The 14,336-nt window shown below is 53.6% G+C and overlaps 1 protein-coding gene across 2 annotated transcripts in view; it reads left to right on the forward strand.

Annotated features, from left to right (window-relative positions):
• LOC122383302 (protein Hook homolog 3-like) overlaps window positions 1-13,571 on the forward strand; it is a 73,189-nt gene extending 59,618 nt beyond the window's left edge. Inside the window, exons 10-17 of one of the 2 annotated variants that reach the window (XM_043369592.1) lie at window positions 62-226; window positions 3,289-3,449; window positions 5,246-5,380; window positions 8,955-9,118; window positions 9,474-9,634; window positions 11,007-11,114; window positions 11,724-11,839; window positions 12,247-13,571. In XM_043369592.1, the coding sequence (XP_043225527.1) occupies window positions 62-226; window positions 3,289-3,449; window positions 5,246-5,380; window positions 8,955-9,118; window positions 9,474-9,634; window positions 11,007-11,114; window positions 11,724-11,839; window positions 12,247-12,280 (1,044 nt within the window). In that variant the 3' untranslated portion in view covers window positions 12,281-13,571. The remainder of the gene's footprint in view (window positions 1-61; window positions 227-3,288; window positions 3,450-5,245; window positions 5,381-8,954; window positions 9,119-9,473; window positions 9,635-11,006; window positions 11,115-11,723; window positions 11,840-12,246) is intronic. The other variant, XM_043369593.1, reaches the window with a different exon arrangement.
• The last annotated feature ends 765 nt before the right edge of the window (window positions 13,572-14,336 follow it).

Below are 14,336 nucleotides of genomic sequence, written 5' to 3' on the forward strand. Positions count from 1 at the left end.
CACTGACCTCCCAGACGACAATGTCTGACTGTCTGACCCATATGCAACTTCTTACCCCCAGGAGCTGAAGCGATCGGGCAGCTACCGTCCGCAGCTGGACCTGTACAAGAAACAAGTGAGCGAGCTGCACGAACAGCTCTCTGAGGAGACCAAGAAGCGTGACAAGGCCGACTTCGAGCTGCGGAAGCTCGGCGAGAAGATGGCCGCGCTGCAGAGTGAGAAGGAGGTGAGAGATCGGGAGAGCGATGTTTGGTGGCATGGGTGGGCTCGAGAGGGCGGCATGAGATCGGCGAGGCATGAAATGAATTGAGAGTAGCGATTGAGTCAGTTAGCTGGTTGTTTCTTCCAAGGGGAAACTGGCGACTCAGAATTTTAGGGAAATCAGTAAGTTACCTTCTAATTTCCGTCAATAATTGTCTGCATTTACAATGAGTGCACCGAGCGGCATCGAACCGCTGTAACTTAATGAGTTTTTCTAACAGTACCGACCGAACAGTGGGAGTGCATCTGGTCACTTTCCTTTCAGTTTCAGTTCAGTTCATTTTATTGAGTAACAAAATAAAACTTGCCATTGTTGCCGGATGCCCATCCATCCAAAGTGTCTCAATTGTATTCCAGTCATCTATAAAGATTTATCCCAGTAAAACCCACATGATGATCGGCCCCTCGGATTACACTGTGATTTGCTGATGTCATCAGGGATGGTGACGTCATGTGATATTTTTATGTCATGCGGCACCGTCTGGTAATCTCCCAGTAAGGCTGAATTATTGGAATGGCGTCACGGCAGTAGGACATTAGCGGAACGTTTCCCACGGCTCAGAGGCGGATCCAGCTCAGAGTTTTTTTGGGGGGCAAACCATAAAAATTTATCGATTCTTTCCATGCATCGTCCATAGGCGTAATGTTAAAATCATGCCGTTTGGGGGGGCAAATGCCCATTTTGCCCCCCCCCCCCTGGATCCGCCACTGCCACGGCTCGTTCGATACGGCACGGATATTTATCCCGATTGGTAGCGATTTATATGCTCAAAGTGGGGATGGATCTTTTGCTTAGAAATCCACTCGGACGTCGCTCGTAAATCCTCTGGCGTTCCGTCTTCTTTCCATTCCACCTTTCCGTCCTGGCTCTTGCCTACTCCGCGACCTTTGTATCTTCCCCTCCCTGTCAGTTACCCTGCCAACCGCCACAGCCTGCCTCCCGTCGAGGACACCGAACCGCCTGACCTGGATCGCTGCTCCGATATCCCGTCAGCACCCCTCCGACCGGCGTGTGCCCCGCTGCACGTGTCGCTCGTAGCGGGCTCTGTGCCGACGGCATATCAGTGCTACTATCTCAGAGGGCCGGGAGGACTCCGGGCTGTCCGTACTCTGTCGCGCAGGGCGTGATCGGCTGGGGTGAGCCACCATAGCGGTCTGGGGGCGGTGTTTTGGTGGGTTTAAGCGTTGGCTACCGGGGCGCTTCTAAGTATAGTGCGATATGTTCATTGCAGCTGCACTTTGCTCTAGAAATCGAACCCCCTTTACATGCGCATTTAGTCACACTGCTGCTGGTTTTCTCTGCATATCAACCGTTCGCGCCTGGTATGCAGGAACAAAGCTGCATTTCGGGGCCGAAGTCGATACGAGACACCCCTATCGCTTCTCGAAAAGGCCGATCGACCGTACTGTCGATCACTCGGTCTGGGTAGATCAGATATCGCACCCTCTCTGCGCGGTGTGGGTGGAGAGCGACGAACGCGTGTGCTGATCGGCGTGCGTTGCGTGTGGATTAGTGTATGGCGTGAGCGTCGGTCACGCGTGGGTGTAGGTTCACAACCCCGTTATCACCGGGTGGTTTGTGGGTTAGACAGAGTTGTAGACAGGTGCTGAGCAGTCAATTTGTCTCTCGGAGTGACGGAGGTAGGAGTGGAGTCGGAGAGACAGACGCGTGTACGAGAGTTATTGGTGACGGGAAGATAGCAGGGAGACGAATCACGTAGAAGGGGTGCGTTGGAAATGGCTGGAGCCGAGATCTATAGACCTTAATAGTGCTACCCCAATCTGTTCAAGATGTGGCGGGGGAAAGATAGTGCTCTTTGCAGCCCTGTTGAAATATCACGGGCTGGCCCTTCCGAAAGGTTTCTCTCAAAACGTGACCTAACTGCTCGTACAAATTGAATGAGTTCGTTAGCACAATTTGTAGCCAGTTACCGACGACAAAATACCGGGAAGTTGACAGTCTCTGCACCGTGCAGCGGTTCACGACATATTTGCATTGCACTGTGTCCCATTCATCCACGGCTGACCGTATGTGCAGCGGCATAAAATCTCACGGCAGAACAATGAATTGCATTAGGCACACGTAACTCAATGTGCACACGCATAAGTTCCCACCTCACAACGCCTTTGAATGACCAAATCGATGGGGATTGAATAACCGAATGCTTTGTTTAAATTTTATTGCTGGTTGAAAAGTCACAGAGTGAAACGCCTGCCGATCTTATTACGGCCACAGTTGAGATCTGCAATATTTCTCATCGTTTTACTCCATCCATTCGGGTCGTTTTTTTTTTTTTTGCTTTTATTTTGGTTAGGCCGGTCACAGACGGATCCTCCCACGGTTTCTGTCAAGTTTCTGTGGCCTCGTTGAAGGTTTTTAGGCCGGGTTCGATCCGTTTGACAGACATGCTGTCGGCTGTGATGACTTTGACGGCAGCTGCGCGGCCGATGATGTTCAGAGTGAAACGTATTTGGACAGAAGGTTTTGTATGCATTGATTCATGTGGTTGAAAATATTTACCATAGCTCAAACGGTACTTTCAGGCAGACAGGAATGGTGATCGCAGTGAGCTTATCTGGTATGAGTCATTGATTTGAACTTTCAAGACGGCAGCTGCAAAGTAGGGCAGTGCCGCAATTAAAAGTTCAGGTGCTAGTTTGAGAGTCCCGCAAGCTTCCGAGTTTCCTTGTCTTCCATGTGTTATGCAAGTTGTCGCGCGTGAGAAATAAACTTCGGAGAAGTTTTACGAACCTTCAGGTATCAGCGTGTGCGACAGTACCTAATTTAAGGATTTTCCCCTTCAGGGTTGGCCGTACATACACCTCTTACTATGTATCGTAATATAGTTTGATTTACTTTCCTTTCAGAATCATTTTCACTTGCCAAAATATGGTGTCATGCCTTGTGTGCCCTCTAGTTAGATGCATTATTTCTAGCTCCTGGCATACCTAGCCAAATGACGATAACAGGTGACTTGACATATGACCTGTGACCTGACCTCTGCCCCCCCCCCCCCCCCCCCACAGCGTTTGACTGAGGAGCGCGACAAGCTGCGTGAGGCCAACGACGAGCTGAAGCTGGCGCAGCTGCAGACGGGCGTGGTGGGCTCGCCGCTCGGCAGTCGGCCCGTGGACGGCGCCGGAGGCACCTCCGAGCCGCAGCTCGACCCCACGCCCACAGACGTCAAGTGAGTCAAGTGGGATGTAGCCAATTTTTTTCTATTCAGTTACATGACAGCCAAAATATCCTGGCGGTGCATACGTCGGCTCTTTTGTGGCGAATAGATAGGTCCTGACGTTCACTGGCTCAGCGCAGTACGACGTGAATTTCATACCGCCAACAGACGCATGTTACCAACGCTCCTGAATAAGGATCGACCCTTTAAGGCAATGCCAAAACATTTTTAGCCACAGTTTTGTCTCAATTGATCGGGAACACGTCTTGCCTGACACATTTGGAGCATGTTACCGGTCTTTTGCGTGTGAGCTTTCTCAGTATGGGTCGCGCGTGAGGAACGTTGTGTAGGTTCAATGAACGGGAAAACTAATGGTTAACTTGTCGCAAAACCAGTCCCAAAGGGCCCAGCAGGAGTGTTCATTTTTTATCATTGATAGGTATTCAGTGCAATGTCCGATCGGTGATACCGTCTGCTGGCGTCATGTAGGTAGGTTTATCTGAACACGGAGATGTCTGTCATGTGCAACTCAGGTTTGGTCCGTCTTATTGACATGTAGACAGCCCTGTCATCAGTACCATCATTCGTTTTTGTGTTTTAGTTGATTTGAATCTACGCCTAGCTCGTAAAACATTTATGTTATCTCGTGATCGCGCTGATAAAGTAGTCTCACTTTGCTGCTGCAATACCGCCACGTGAATAGTCTAGATCGCTTTAGTAAGACACTGTTTCCTCTTACGGTAGCCTACTTTTTTAGCATTTCATCCGGTTGTGCTATTTTTGGCCGTTTGCATACACCTTTCAATTAAGCTGTATGTCTGTGAAATAGCCCAGGTAATCTGGCAGTGTTTTTGTTCCTTTCTGAGTCCGCACCGGCGCCCTGTTAGAACCACATGACGTGGCGATGCGGCGTGACTGGACAGAGCCGCTTTTTGTTATGTAAATCAGCCCCATCAGCCATTAGTCGTCTCAACAAAGGGCGAGTCTCATCTGATGATCACTGAGGAATGCTGAGATGTCGTCCTTCTGAACCGTTGAATGTTGACTTATATTGGGCCGTCACCACACGATACTTGAGAGGCGCTGCTGTTATTGATGGTGGCCAGTGCGACACACTGTTTGGACACTCAGATCTGAGAAAAATGGTTGTCATCTTCAGCTGTGAAATGGTTCATTGATAAGTGCTTACTCATGCAGCCGTGTAGGATGTCCCATGCTGACCCTGAAATTAACTCTTGCTGAGTGGGATCGAAATGGTCGAATGCGGGGTGTTGTGCTTGCACGTTAGTATGCTCGTCTGCAAGGTGTCGTGTGTTATCTGTAGAGTTGTGTTGATTGTATCGGCCTGAGTTGTGCAATTCATTTACGGCTTTTACCTCATGGCCAGTGTGGTTTCATCGTTTGCCGCCCTCGTCATATCCGACTGAGCAGAGTGTGGTCGGGTCGTGACCGGCCTATCTCCAATATCTTCACGCTGATCTGGTGGTATTTCCGCTGCTGCCTTGACCACTAAGCAAAAACACGTTTTGCAGGCGATTTTTTAAAGTTCGTTATAAAGGGTTTCTATTGAATGGGTGTTTTCTGTCCGTTACGGGTTGTCAGCTGTCGCCTTACGTCATGGGAGGTTTCCGGCAAATTCCTTTGCAGTGGTTCGCTTAATTAGCTTATTTAATGACAGAGGCGACTTTGGTATCGATCGTGATGACTGGCTATATCGTGTCGGTATTGACTGCTTCCCTCGTGCATCTCCCTCCGCGGTATGTTCCGCTCGTCACAGCCCCCTCCCTCCCCTCCCTCTCCACCCTCAGAGAGAAGCTGCTGCGGCTGCAGCACGAGAACCGGCAGCTGCGCTCGCAGGTGGCCGGCGGCGACCAGGAGGGCGCCTACCGCGCCATGCTGGACGACCTGCGCGGCCGAGAGACGGCGCTCCAGGCTGAGAACAGGTGGGCGTCCGACACGCAGCTGATGGCGCGGCGGCCGCGGCCGGCGCCGCCACCCCCGGCCGCCGCCCCGCCGCCACCACCGCCTCCGCCACTGCCCGCCGCCCCTGACCAGGTCACCATCCGACACATTCACGAGATTAAGCTGTGCACGTCGCCGGAGCCGGCGCGCGCCAGCCCGGCCGACAGTGGTATTCGGCTCAGCCCGAACGCGCTGCTGAGGGAGTACGTCGACCAGCTGGTGTCGTCAGCGGGCACTCCGCGCCGCCACTCACCCATCATCTGCGGGGCCATCCCGACGGAGCCGGCCGGCGCGCGGCACTCGCCCGGCAGCTGCGGCCACAGCTTCACCTTCGGGTACGGCGCACACGAGAACGGCCACGAGCACGCCCACGAGAACGGCTACAGCCGAGAGAACGGCTACGGCCGAGAGAACGGGTACGGCCGTGAGAACGGCCACAGCCGAGAGAACGGCTACAGCCACCGCAGAACTCCGGAGGTGAACGGTTATGGTAGGGAGTCGCGCTGTGAGCACGGCAAGGTGCAGAGGTCACCTTCAGCCGCCTACACTGAGGAGTACATCCGCAAGCTGCAGGACATGGCGACCTCGACCACTGAGCTGCTGCTGCCGACCGGCCCGCCACCCCCGCCTCCGGGGCGCACCTCTGACGACACTGTCAGTCTCGTGTCGTGTGATGACGCGGTAAGCGTGGCCTCTTCGCGTGGTCCGCAGCGTTTCACACGACAGGGCAGCATCAAGTACAAGCAGGAGCGATGGCCAGGCGCGCAGAGGCAACGCTCGCTCAAGGCGCCCGCGCGCAAGGAGGACTCCCTTGACTCGGGCTGTGGGTGCTCCTCTCGGCGCACAACGCTCGATCCGCGCCGGCTGGACGTGGAGTGCGCCTCGGGAACCACCACCATGACCGGTATCACGGAGCGCAGTGACGGCTACCTGGAGAGGCGGCTGTCGTTCATCGGCCGGTACGACGGCGGGAGCTCGGTGGGCGCCGGCTCCGACGGCACAGAGTCGCTCCTGGACGACGAGCCGCTGTACCTGACGCTGACCACGCCCAGTAAGGACTCGGCCGTGGACAGCCGCGCCACGCCCTCGCTCGCCTCAGCCGAGGAGTTTCACCCGGAGGTGTTCCGACCGTTCTCCCCGGCCGCGCGGCTCGGTCCGCTGGCAGAGCGGTCGCCGCCGCGCGAGCCCACCCCGCCGTCGGCGACGGAGGACGATGACAGCTCGGTGCGGCGCGCCGACGAGCCGGCCATCGTGCGGTGGCGCTCGCGCAGTTTCCGCCGGCCGCGGCGCTCACGCTCGCGCTCAAAGTCGAAGAACCGGCGCAGTCGGCTTCTGGACACGGTGGGCGTTCTGGGCGCCACGTTCGCCATGTGCGCTCCGTGAGCTCGCCCCGTGCGAGCACACGCGAGCGCGCACCTCCGTGGTGCGAACACACGTGCGAGCAGGGTCGCGAGAGCGCTACACGGGGTCCGCGGACGGAGCCGAGTGTCACTGATAGCGTCTGGCTGTCTTTCAGAGCGAGCGCTGTGTGTGGAGCGGGCGGGCCGGGGACGGGGAGGGGAGGATCCTGCTGAGCTTTGTCGTACCGCCGTCCAGCTCGCTATGTCGTGCGCACCGCATGCTTTCGTAGTCATTGTGATGAAAGTCTGCACTGTGTGGTAACTGGTAGCCATGTCAGTGTCTGTCTCTTTTGCGAATGGGAGGGCATTTTGATGTGTCTTTGCGTTTGTTTTCTTATGTTGCAACTCGTTGCATCTGTTCGCTGTTGTAGCATGCGTCTTCGCTTTAAGATTCTGAGCGTGCAACTGGTATTTGCGTAGAGTTCGATATTTTAGTAGTTTGTAGTGGTATTTACTTTTGCATCGGGTGGCGTGAATGGCGCCGACCTTGCTTTGACCTGTCATTGTTTTTTCACTGCCTAGTAAATGAGTAGTGAGTGTGTGTGTCTTGAGGGCTTGTCTGTTCTGATGAGGGGGACGGAGGGCTTCCTGTCTGGACATGGTGACTCTTCTTTCCACTATCCAAAATTTTTCTCGTGAAGTATTTTCCATTGTTTCGTTTTTTCTTGACCACGAAAAACTGATGCCAAATTTTCTCTTGAGTTCTGGTTCTATCTAGAATCCCTCTTTAGCAGCAAGTACTATCTGAATGGGTGTGTGAGTGCGTGTGTGAGCGATCTCGTCGTGACTGTCTAGTCAAGGTTAAGTTGTCGATCGTTGGCCCATCTTTTCATTTGATCATCTTATAGTATTCTCGTGAGTTTCTATATGAACCACAGCGCATACTACCCGTTGTCATGACAACGGTGGACGTTACTCATCACCATGACAACGGACGCCCTGACTTCGACACACGGTGATCGCTCACTCATCACTGTCGCTCGCTCCCTGTCATTTTATCTGGCCCAGTACGCTGTCAAAGACGGCGAGAGAGAACGGTAAACCCCATCACAGGAGAGAATGCTAGACCCCGTCACAGGAGAGCCCAGACAGGACAGCTCTCCGTCGCCGCCTGCCAGACAGCCGCCCCGCCCCCGCCGCCGCTGCCGCCGCCCCGACGAGGCCGAATACACTGCGCTCCGAGCAGAGTCGACCGAGCGTGTTTGGAGAGCCTCTGGAGAGGGAGTCGGTCCGCACGGCGCGGCCACCCACCGGCGGCGCCCGCTCACAGGGCGACAGACCGGCACACAACACCGCCGCTTCGGGAGGGCGGACGGGCTCGCCTGCTTGGCTGTGTCTCCAGCGCCGCTGGGCATGACCCGACCTGACCTGACCTGGTGACCCGCGGACCGAGCTGACTACTCCGACTCTCCCAGACGACAGACGGACGGACGGACGGACGGACGGCTACTAGGGCAGCTACTAACCAGACCCGGCCACTGCTGGGGCCGCTCGGCTGTCAGTGTCCCCAGTGTGTGGGTTACGGTGAGGTAACCAACACAGGTGGCGGACTGGTCCTCATTCTAGTATGACTCTTCTAATCAGACGTATCGTATCTTCTAGCTGGAACTGTACATAAACATGCTCTCTTAACCCTCTTGCTTATTCGAACTCTGTATATCAAGTCTCCTTACACTCTAACCTTTCTAACTAGTCTCCTTGCTTTGCTGCGCTTGCTACTTACGTACACTATGCCTGTTCCGGCGTTGTCAGCGACCCGGCGATTTCTTCTTTGTGCACCATGTGAGTATCTGTTTCAGTTATCTCGGGCTGGATCCTGCCACCCCGTACCGTCCCTTGTGAACCTTCCTGTGCCTCCCAGTCCTTCCGAGAGCTCTCAGCGCGGGGGAGTGTTTACGCGAATGTCGTGTGTGCACTGTGTGATCGGCTGGTCGGTCGGGGCCGGCGCGGCGTGTGAATCACGTGACCTGGGGCACCGCCGGCCATGGCGCCCGGCTGGCGGTGTCGCCGATCACGTGATGCACCGCCGTCCGTCTCTGGTTGTCCGGCGCGGCGCGTTCGGCGTCGGTCGGAGTTCACTCGGCCGGCGCCGCCGCCGCTTGTTGTTTCACCACTACACGTACCGTAACGTGTTCTGTCTGGGCTGGCGGCGCAGGAGTTTGAACCAGCGGATCCTGGAGCTGCAGTCGCAGCTGGAGGAGCGGACGCCCGAGCAGACGGCGGCACCGGCCTCCGGCAGCCGACTCTACTCGCTGGAACAGGAGCTGCAGAACAAGACCATGCAGATCGGCGAGATGGAGATACGGCTGGCCGAGCAAGGTAATGGCGGGAGATGACGTTTGTGGGGTAGCTTATGGTCCTTTGTCGGCCGTAGGTGGTAGCCATCCGTCGTTACAGTTGTATGTTACGGTGTCTGTTGTAGCTAGGTGCTTGAAGAAGCTGCGCCAGCCGCCGCTATTGCGCCCAACAACAGGTGAGGCCGTAGCGAGGTAAGTGTCGTTCTGTGGGTGGATGGAGACGAGTGATGGCTGTGCCAAGTGTATGACTAACATTTTTTTGTCGTATGTTGTCACCCATCGTCTCTGTGTCCGTGTTTGGCTGCTACCTATGTGAGTGTTGTAGCGTCCCTTCCTGTGCCAAAGGATGACATCCACTTCTCGGCTCCCGTCTCCAGCGAACCGCACTCAGGAGCTCCAGGAGCAGCTCTCCAGACGAGACGGAGAAATGGCCGACATGGAGGAGCGGTACAAAAAGTACCTGGAGAAGGCCAAGGCGGTCATCCGCTCCCTGGACACCAAGGCGGGGTCGCCCGACGTATCCGTCCTCAAACACCAGGTGAGCAGGCAGGCACAAAATATCGGTAAACTAGGAAGGTTCTGAGGTCCTCGATCGTATTTGAGCTACTATGGATCTGTCATCTAGGAGTTGACTATTATCTTAGTTGGCCAATGGCCATTGGCCATGTTTAATCACTTCTTTGCCAGTCTTACCACACATCGCTGTCTAAAATTTCCTCTCTGCTCGTTGATCGTTCATCCAATTAATCTGGTAGCCGGTTGGTAAATTGTTTCGTGCCTCAACGGCAGGCTGTGGCCTTCAGCTGTTTATTTAAGCATTTCGTGCGAGCCAGCAGATGTCCCGGCTGTGCCTGGTCTAACTGCCATATTCAGCGGTCGGGTGCAGAACAAAACCGGGCAGTTTTTGGGCTGATCATTTTACTGATTCGCCGTTGTTTGTGGTTTGATTGTTGAAAACCGGATGTATTTGCTGAAAATGATGGCTGAGAGTCAGCGTTACTAAGCCGATGGACATTCTTTTCGAGGTATTTTAATGTGAGCTAGCATATGCATGACTGAAATCACAGATCTGATACCACTGTGGCATTCATAAGTTGGTGTTGACAGGCCTTCTTTAAAAAATGTCCGTTTGTTATGTTAATCTGTGCTAATTTTCATAATTTTTCTTACCTACCGTCTGTATTTTTCAGTCATGCGGCGTGTGCAGATTTGTTTTCCTGTTTATCAATGTATCGTAGTGCAATAACTTTCGACACTCCTAAAAAAACCAGACTGCGATCTGGTGATACGATCTTATCAGGACCAGTTGCTGCTATCACCTGATCAAGTAGCGAGTGCCACTGAGTGGAAAGGGAAGCTTTGGCTGCCGCGTTGAGTTAATGGAGACAGCGCTGCAGGCTCCTTCCGTTTTGTTCTATTCAATCTGATCAACTACCGATCTCTCGGCCTCATTTACTGGACCGATTTGCTCGGACCGCCCTTACGTTCCTCCCACCAGTTCTGGAAAGTTGAAAGTGAAATGAGTCGTCACTGGCAGACTAGTGTTTGGCTGCACTGCATTTTAGATGTGGCTATCAACAGTACTCATACTTCGTTGAAATGTAGTATAACTATAGTGTCACGCGAAATAGTATAAAAAGACCAGAAAACATGAACTTAAGTATCATGGCGGATGTTTAGTATTACATATTTACTCCTAGTTGTCTAGAAACAATCGGTGGATGTTGGTCCTTGACTCTCGATCATTTCCTGCCTCTCATCCTCAGACAGTCTTTCGTTGTACCGCCATCCTTCGTGACATAGGACATTTTACATTGTACAAATGTAACAATGTACATTCGTGACATTATACCGCCATTCTCCGTACCTAAGCAGCGCTGACACTCACCCGTCCCCTCTCTCATTCACAGCTCGCGGAGAAAGAGAGGCAGCTCGAGGTGATGGAAAAGGAGAATGAAAAGACCAAGTCCATTCGAGAGGCCGAGGAGCGCCTCATAGCCACTGCCTTTTACAATTACGTGAGTGACCGTCTCAGCGGCCTTCGGAAGGAGCGCCACGATCCGTAGCGGATCATCAACGAGTTTTTCGTTGATTTTAATATTTTAATGTGAGACTGAAACGAATGGTTTGATGCTTCTGCGCTCAGTGTTTGTATTTGGTCGGTTTTGGCTCCATCTGTATTTACACTTCTGATGGCTTGTTTGCTTTGTTGGGTTAGGCCCTCTCGGTCCAATGAGACCATTTCAGAGACGGGAGGGTGATAGGAATTAGGGGGAGACTTTGGTCTGGGCAGGCACCCTGGAGAGTCACCGGGGCTGAGCCCGTCCCGAGGAACAGGCCAACCAGCCCCAAGGTACTCACTGCACCCGGCTACGGGTGTGCTCCCTCGGGAGCAGCGGTGCCGCTTCAAGGGAGCAGCCCGCATGAGATAAAGTTGACTGTCCAGCCCGGAGTGGGGTTGCGGCGTGGAGGGGAAGGATTTCAGTATCCTGAGGATGGAAGCACGGGACGGTGCCTTGATGGCAATATGTGAATGCTTGTAATACGTGCGACTAACATTACTTTTTCGATCAGAGTTCGAACCCGTTTGACCAACCGCCCCACGTGTCTATATTTCCATCTGGCAGGGCTCTCAGATGCACCGCCAGGCCGTGGAACAGCGGCTCTCCAACATCAGCGGCGGCCAGTCGTCATTTCTGGCCCGGCAGAGGCAGGCCAACACGCGCCGTCTCCATGGCAACAGGTAACCGCACTGCCATCTGTCGGCGGCGTTCGGAAGCTGGACCGGCGGCCGGCGCGGGTCGCTGCACCTCCTCTCTGTCAAGTGACATGGTGTCGGGCTGCGCGGCCAGTGCGGACGGATCTGTGCTTCGATAAAGTGACCACGGCTGCGGGCGACTATCCCTTATGTCTGATTTAGGCGCGAACCTTTGAAACCACGGACCTATTTTCTGCATTTCTTCTGCATGTAGTTTCTATTTTCGAGTTTCTCTTCAGGTGGATGCTCTTTTTAGATTGGAGTCTTGGGCTCTTTCCAACAAGGCACTGACCCAGCCTGTGATCAGAAGCATGCGCTTGCATATATTTCACATCTAACAGGGCAGCGCTTTGACGGAGCTAACTCGCCATGACCTTGCACTATTTTTCCAGAACGCTTTTCCGTATAGAGGACGACGCTCTGTAGCGATACGGCTGTGCACGTATCGCCGCTCCTGCCCTCAACTGCTGCATGCTTAACTTCAGACATTCGGCCAATGAACAGACCGCCTTGCAGCGCTCCCAGACAACACGAGTCGCGCCAGCATGACGCATGCGCACTGAAGATGATGGCATGCAACGGACTCTGATCGAGAAATGCGGCGTGGTATGCCAGTGTTTGAAGCGAAACGTATTGTAGTTTGAAATGCTCGCTAATTGTCCAATGCTAGATCAAATGTCCAGCCCAATCTTCATCTATCGTTTGCATCGTGACCAGCCTTTAATGCCTATCGCTAGTCAATGCGCTCGTCGAGCTACGAGGCTAGCTGTTTGGCTCTTTAATTTGTCGAGTGGCTGGCTGACAAGCGAGCTAGTGAGGCTATACGACATGGGGGGGGGCTAGCCTCAGCCGCCCAACAAGGCTAGCCGCGGCTCTCCAACAGGGCTAGCCGCCACCGCGCCGCGCGGCGGCCCGTCGCCTGCCTGGCTCACCGTTCGCATGTTGCCGTTTGCAGCGAATTTTACGACTACTAGCGGGCAGCGCCGGCGGCGTCGGCGCCTGCCCGCCCTGCCGTCCGACCGACCGACGGACGTCGCTCGTCCCCCGGCCGCCGACTTTGGGCTGACCTTGAGATGACCTAGGGATGACCTGGCGCGTGACCCGCCGCCACCAGAGCGGGTGCCAGCCCTTCTAGTTATTTTATCTACCCTGCTTTACTGGGTTTTTAGTGATCGGGCGAATGGTTGATGCCGTGTCTATTAAATATGATGGCGGGTCGCGGGATACACTGGGGCCAATACGCACGACCTGTGGAGCCGCTCTAACATATCGGCCGCGCGCTGGCCGAGCCTGGCTGAGCTAACCGCCGCCTGTGGCTAGCGCCGGTGGGATGCAGGACTAGTCCGCGCCTGGCATAATACAGGGACTGATCACCCGAGAGGAGGACTGTGGTGCTTCTCAACTGACCGGCGCTGTAACTCACTCGATAGGCGACTCTTGTAAGGGAGATGGCTCCCCGAGAGAGCCAGCCGAGAGCCGGTGTTCCTGGGCCTTGTCTACCAGATGTGCGGTGTTTTAACATTTTATGCAGGTTTGCGATGAGTCGCATTGTGCAGCTTTACCGGAGAGAATTGAGAGAGATTGAGAGCGATGATTGTCGCCGAGCTAACTGTAATGGGTGATTGATAATATATTTTTGGATTGCTGAGGTTGAAAATCATTCCGTGGACGCTGGTGAGAATATGACGTGTATTGTCAATAAATGCTTTCGATGAGGGATGTGTTTGTAACGGCGAAGTTCAAGGTAAGTCACAGCTCTGAGTTTCGTGTCATGTTCGATGGGGATGGGAAATCATTGTTTGCTATTGTCGTCAAGTCATCTGTACATTATAGACACCGGGGCCGAGCATGGCGGCGCAACATAGCCACAGGCGTTCCTTGCTTACGACATATAGGTATACTGGGGTTGACTAGTCCGGGGCGGGTGTGGCGGCGCAGTATAGCAACAGGCGCTTACCGTAGCGACACCTATAGTAGGAGATTGAAACTAGCCTGGGGCTGGTGTGCCGGCACGATTACGTGACAAAAGATCGTAAGACAAAAGATCGTATGGAAAAAGATCGTACGAAAATGATCGTAAGATAAAGATCGTATGTTGTAAAAGATCGTAAAGCAATTGCTCGTATGCAAAAGATCGTACGAAAATGATCGTAAGATAAAGATCGTATGTTGTGAAAGATCGTACGACAAAAAGATCGTAAGCAAAAGATCGTAAAGCAATTGATCGTATGAAAAAGATCGTAGGAAAATGATCGTAAGATAAATATCGTATGTCGCAAAAGATCGTACGACCAAAGATCGTAAGCAAAAGATCGTAAAGCAATGGATCGTACAAAAAAGATCGTAGGAAAATGATCGTAAGATAAAGACCGTATGTTGTAAAAGATCGTTCGACAAAAGATCGTAACGTTACGTTCGTAAAGTAAATAATCGTATAGAATAGTATTGTTACGAGCGAGCGAGCGCAGCGAGCGACGCAAAG

The sequence above is a fragment of the Amphibalanus amphitrite genome, unplaced genomic scaffold (assembly GCF_019059575.1).
Source record: "Amphibalanus amphitrite isolate SeventyFive unplaced genomic scaffold, NRLGWU_Aamphi_draft 000160F_arrow, whole genome shotgun sequence".
Taxonomy (NCBI): domain Eukaryota; kingdom Metazoa; phylum Arthropoda; class Thecostraca; order Balanomorpha; family Balanidae; genus Amphibalanus; species Amphibalanus amphitrite.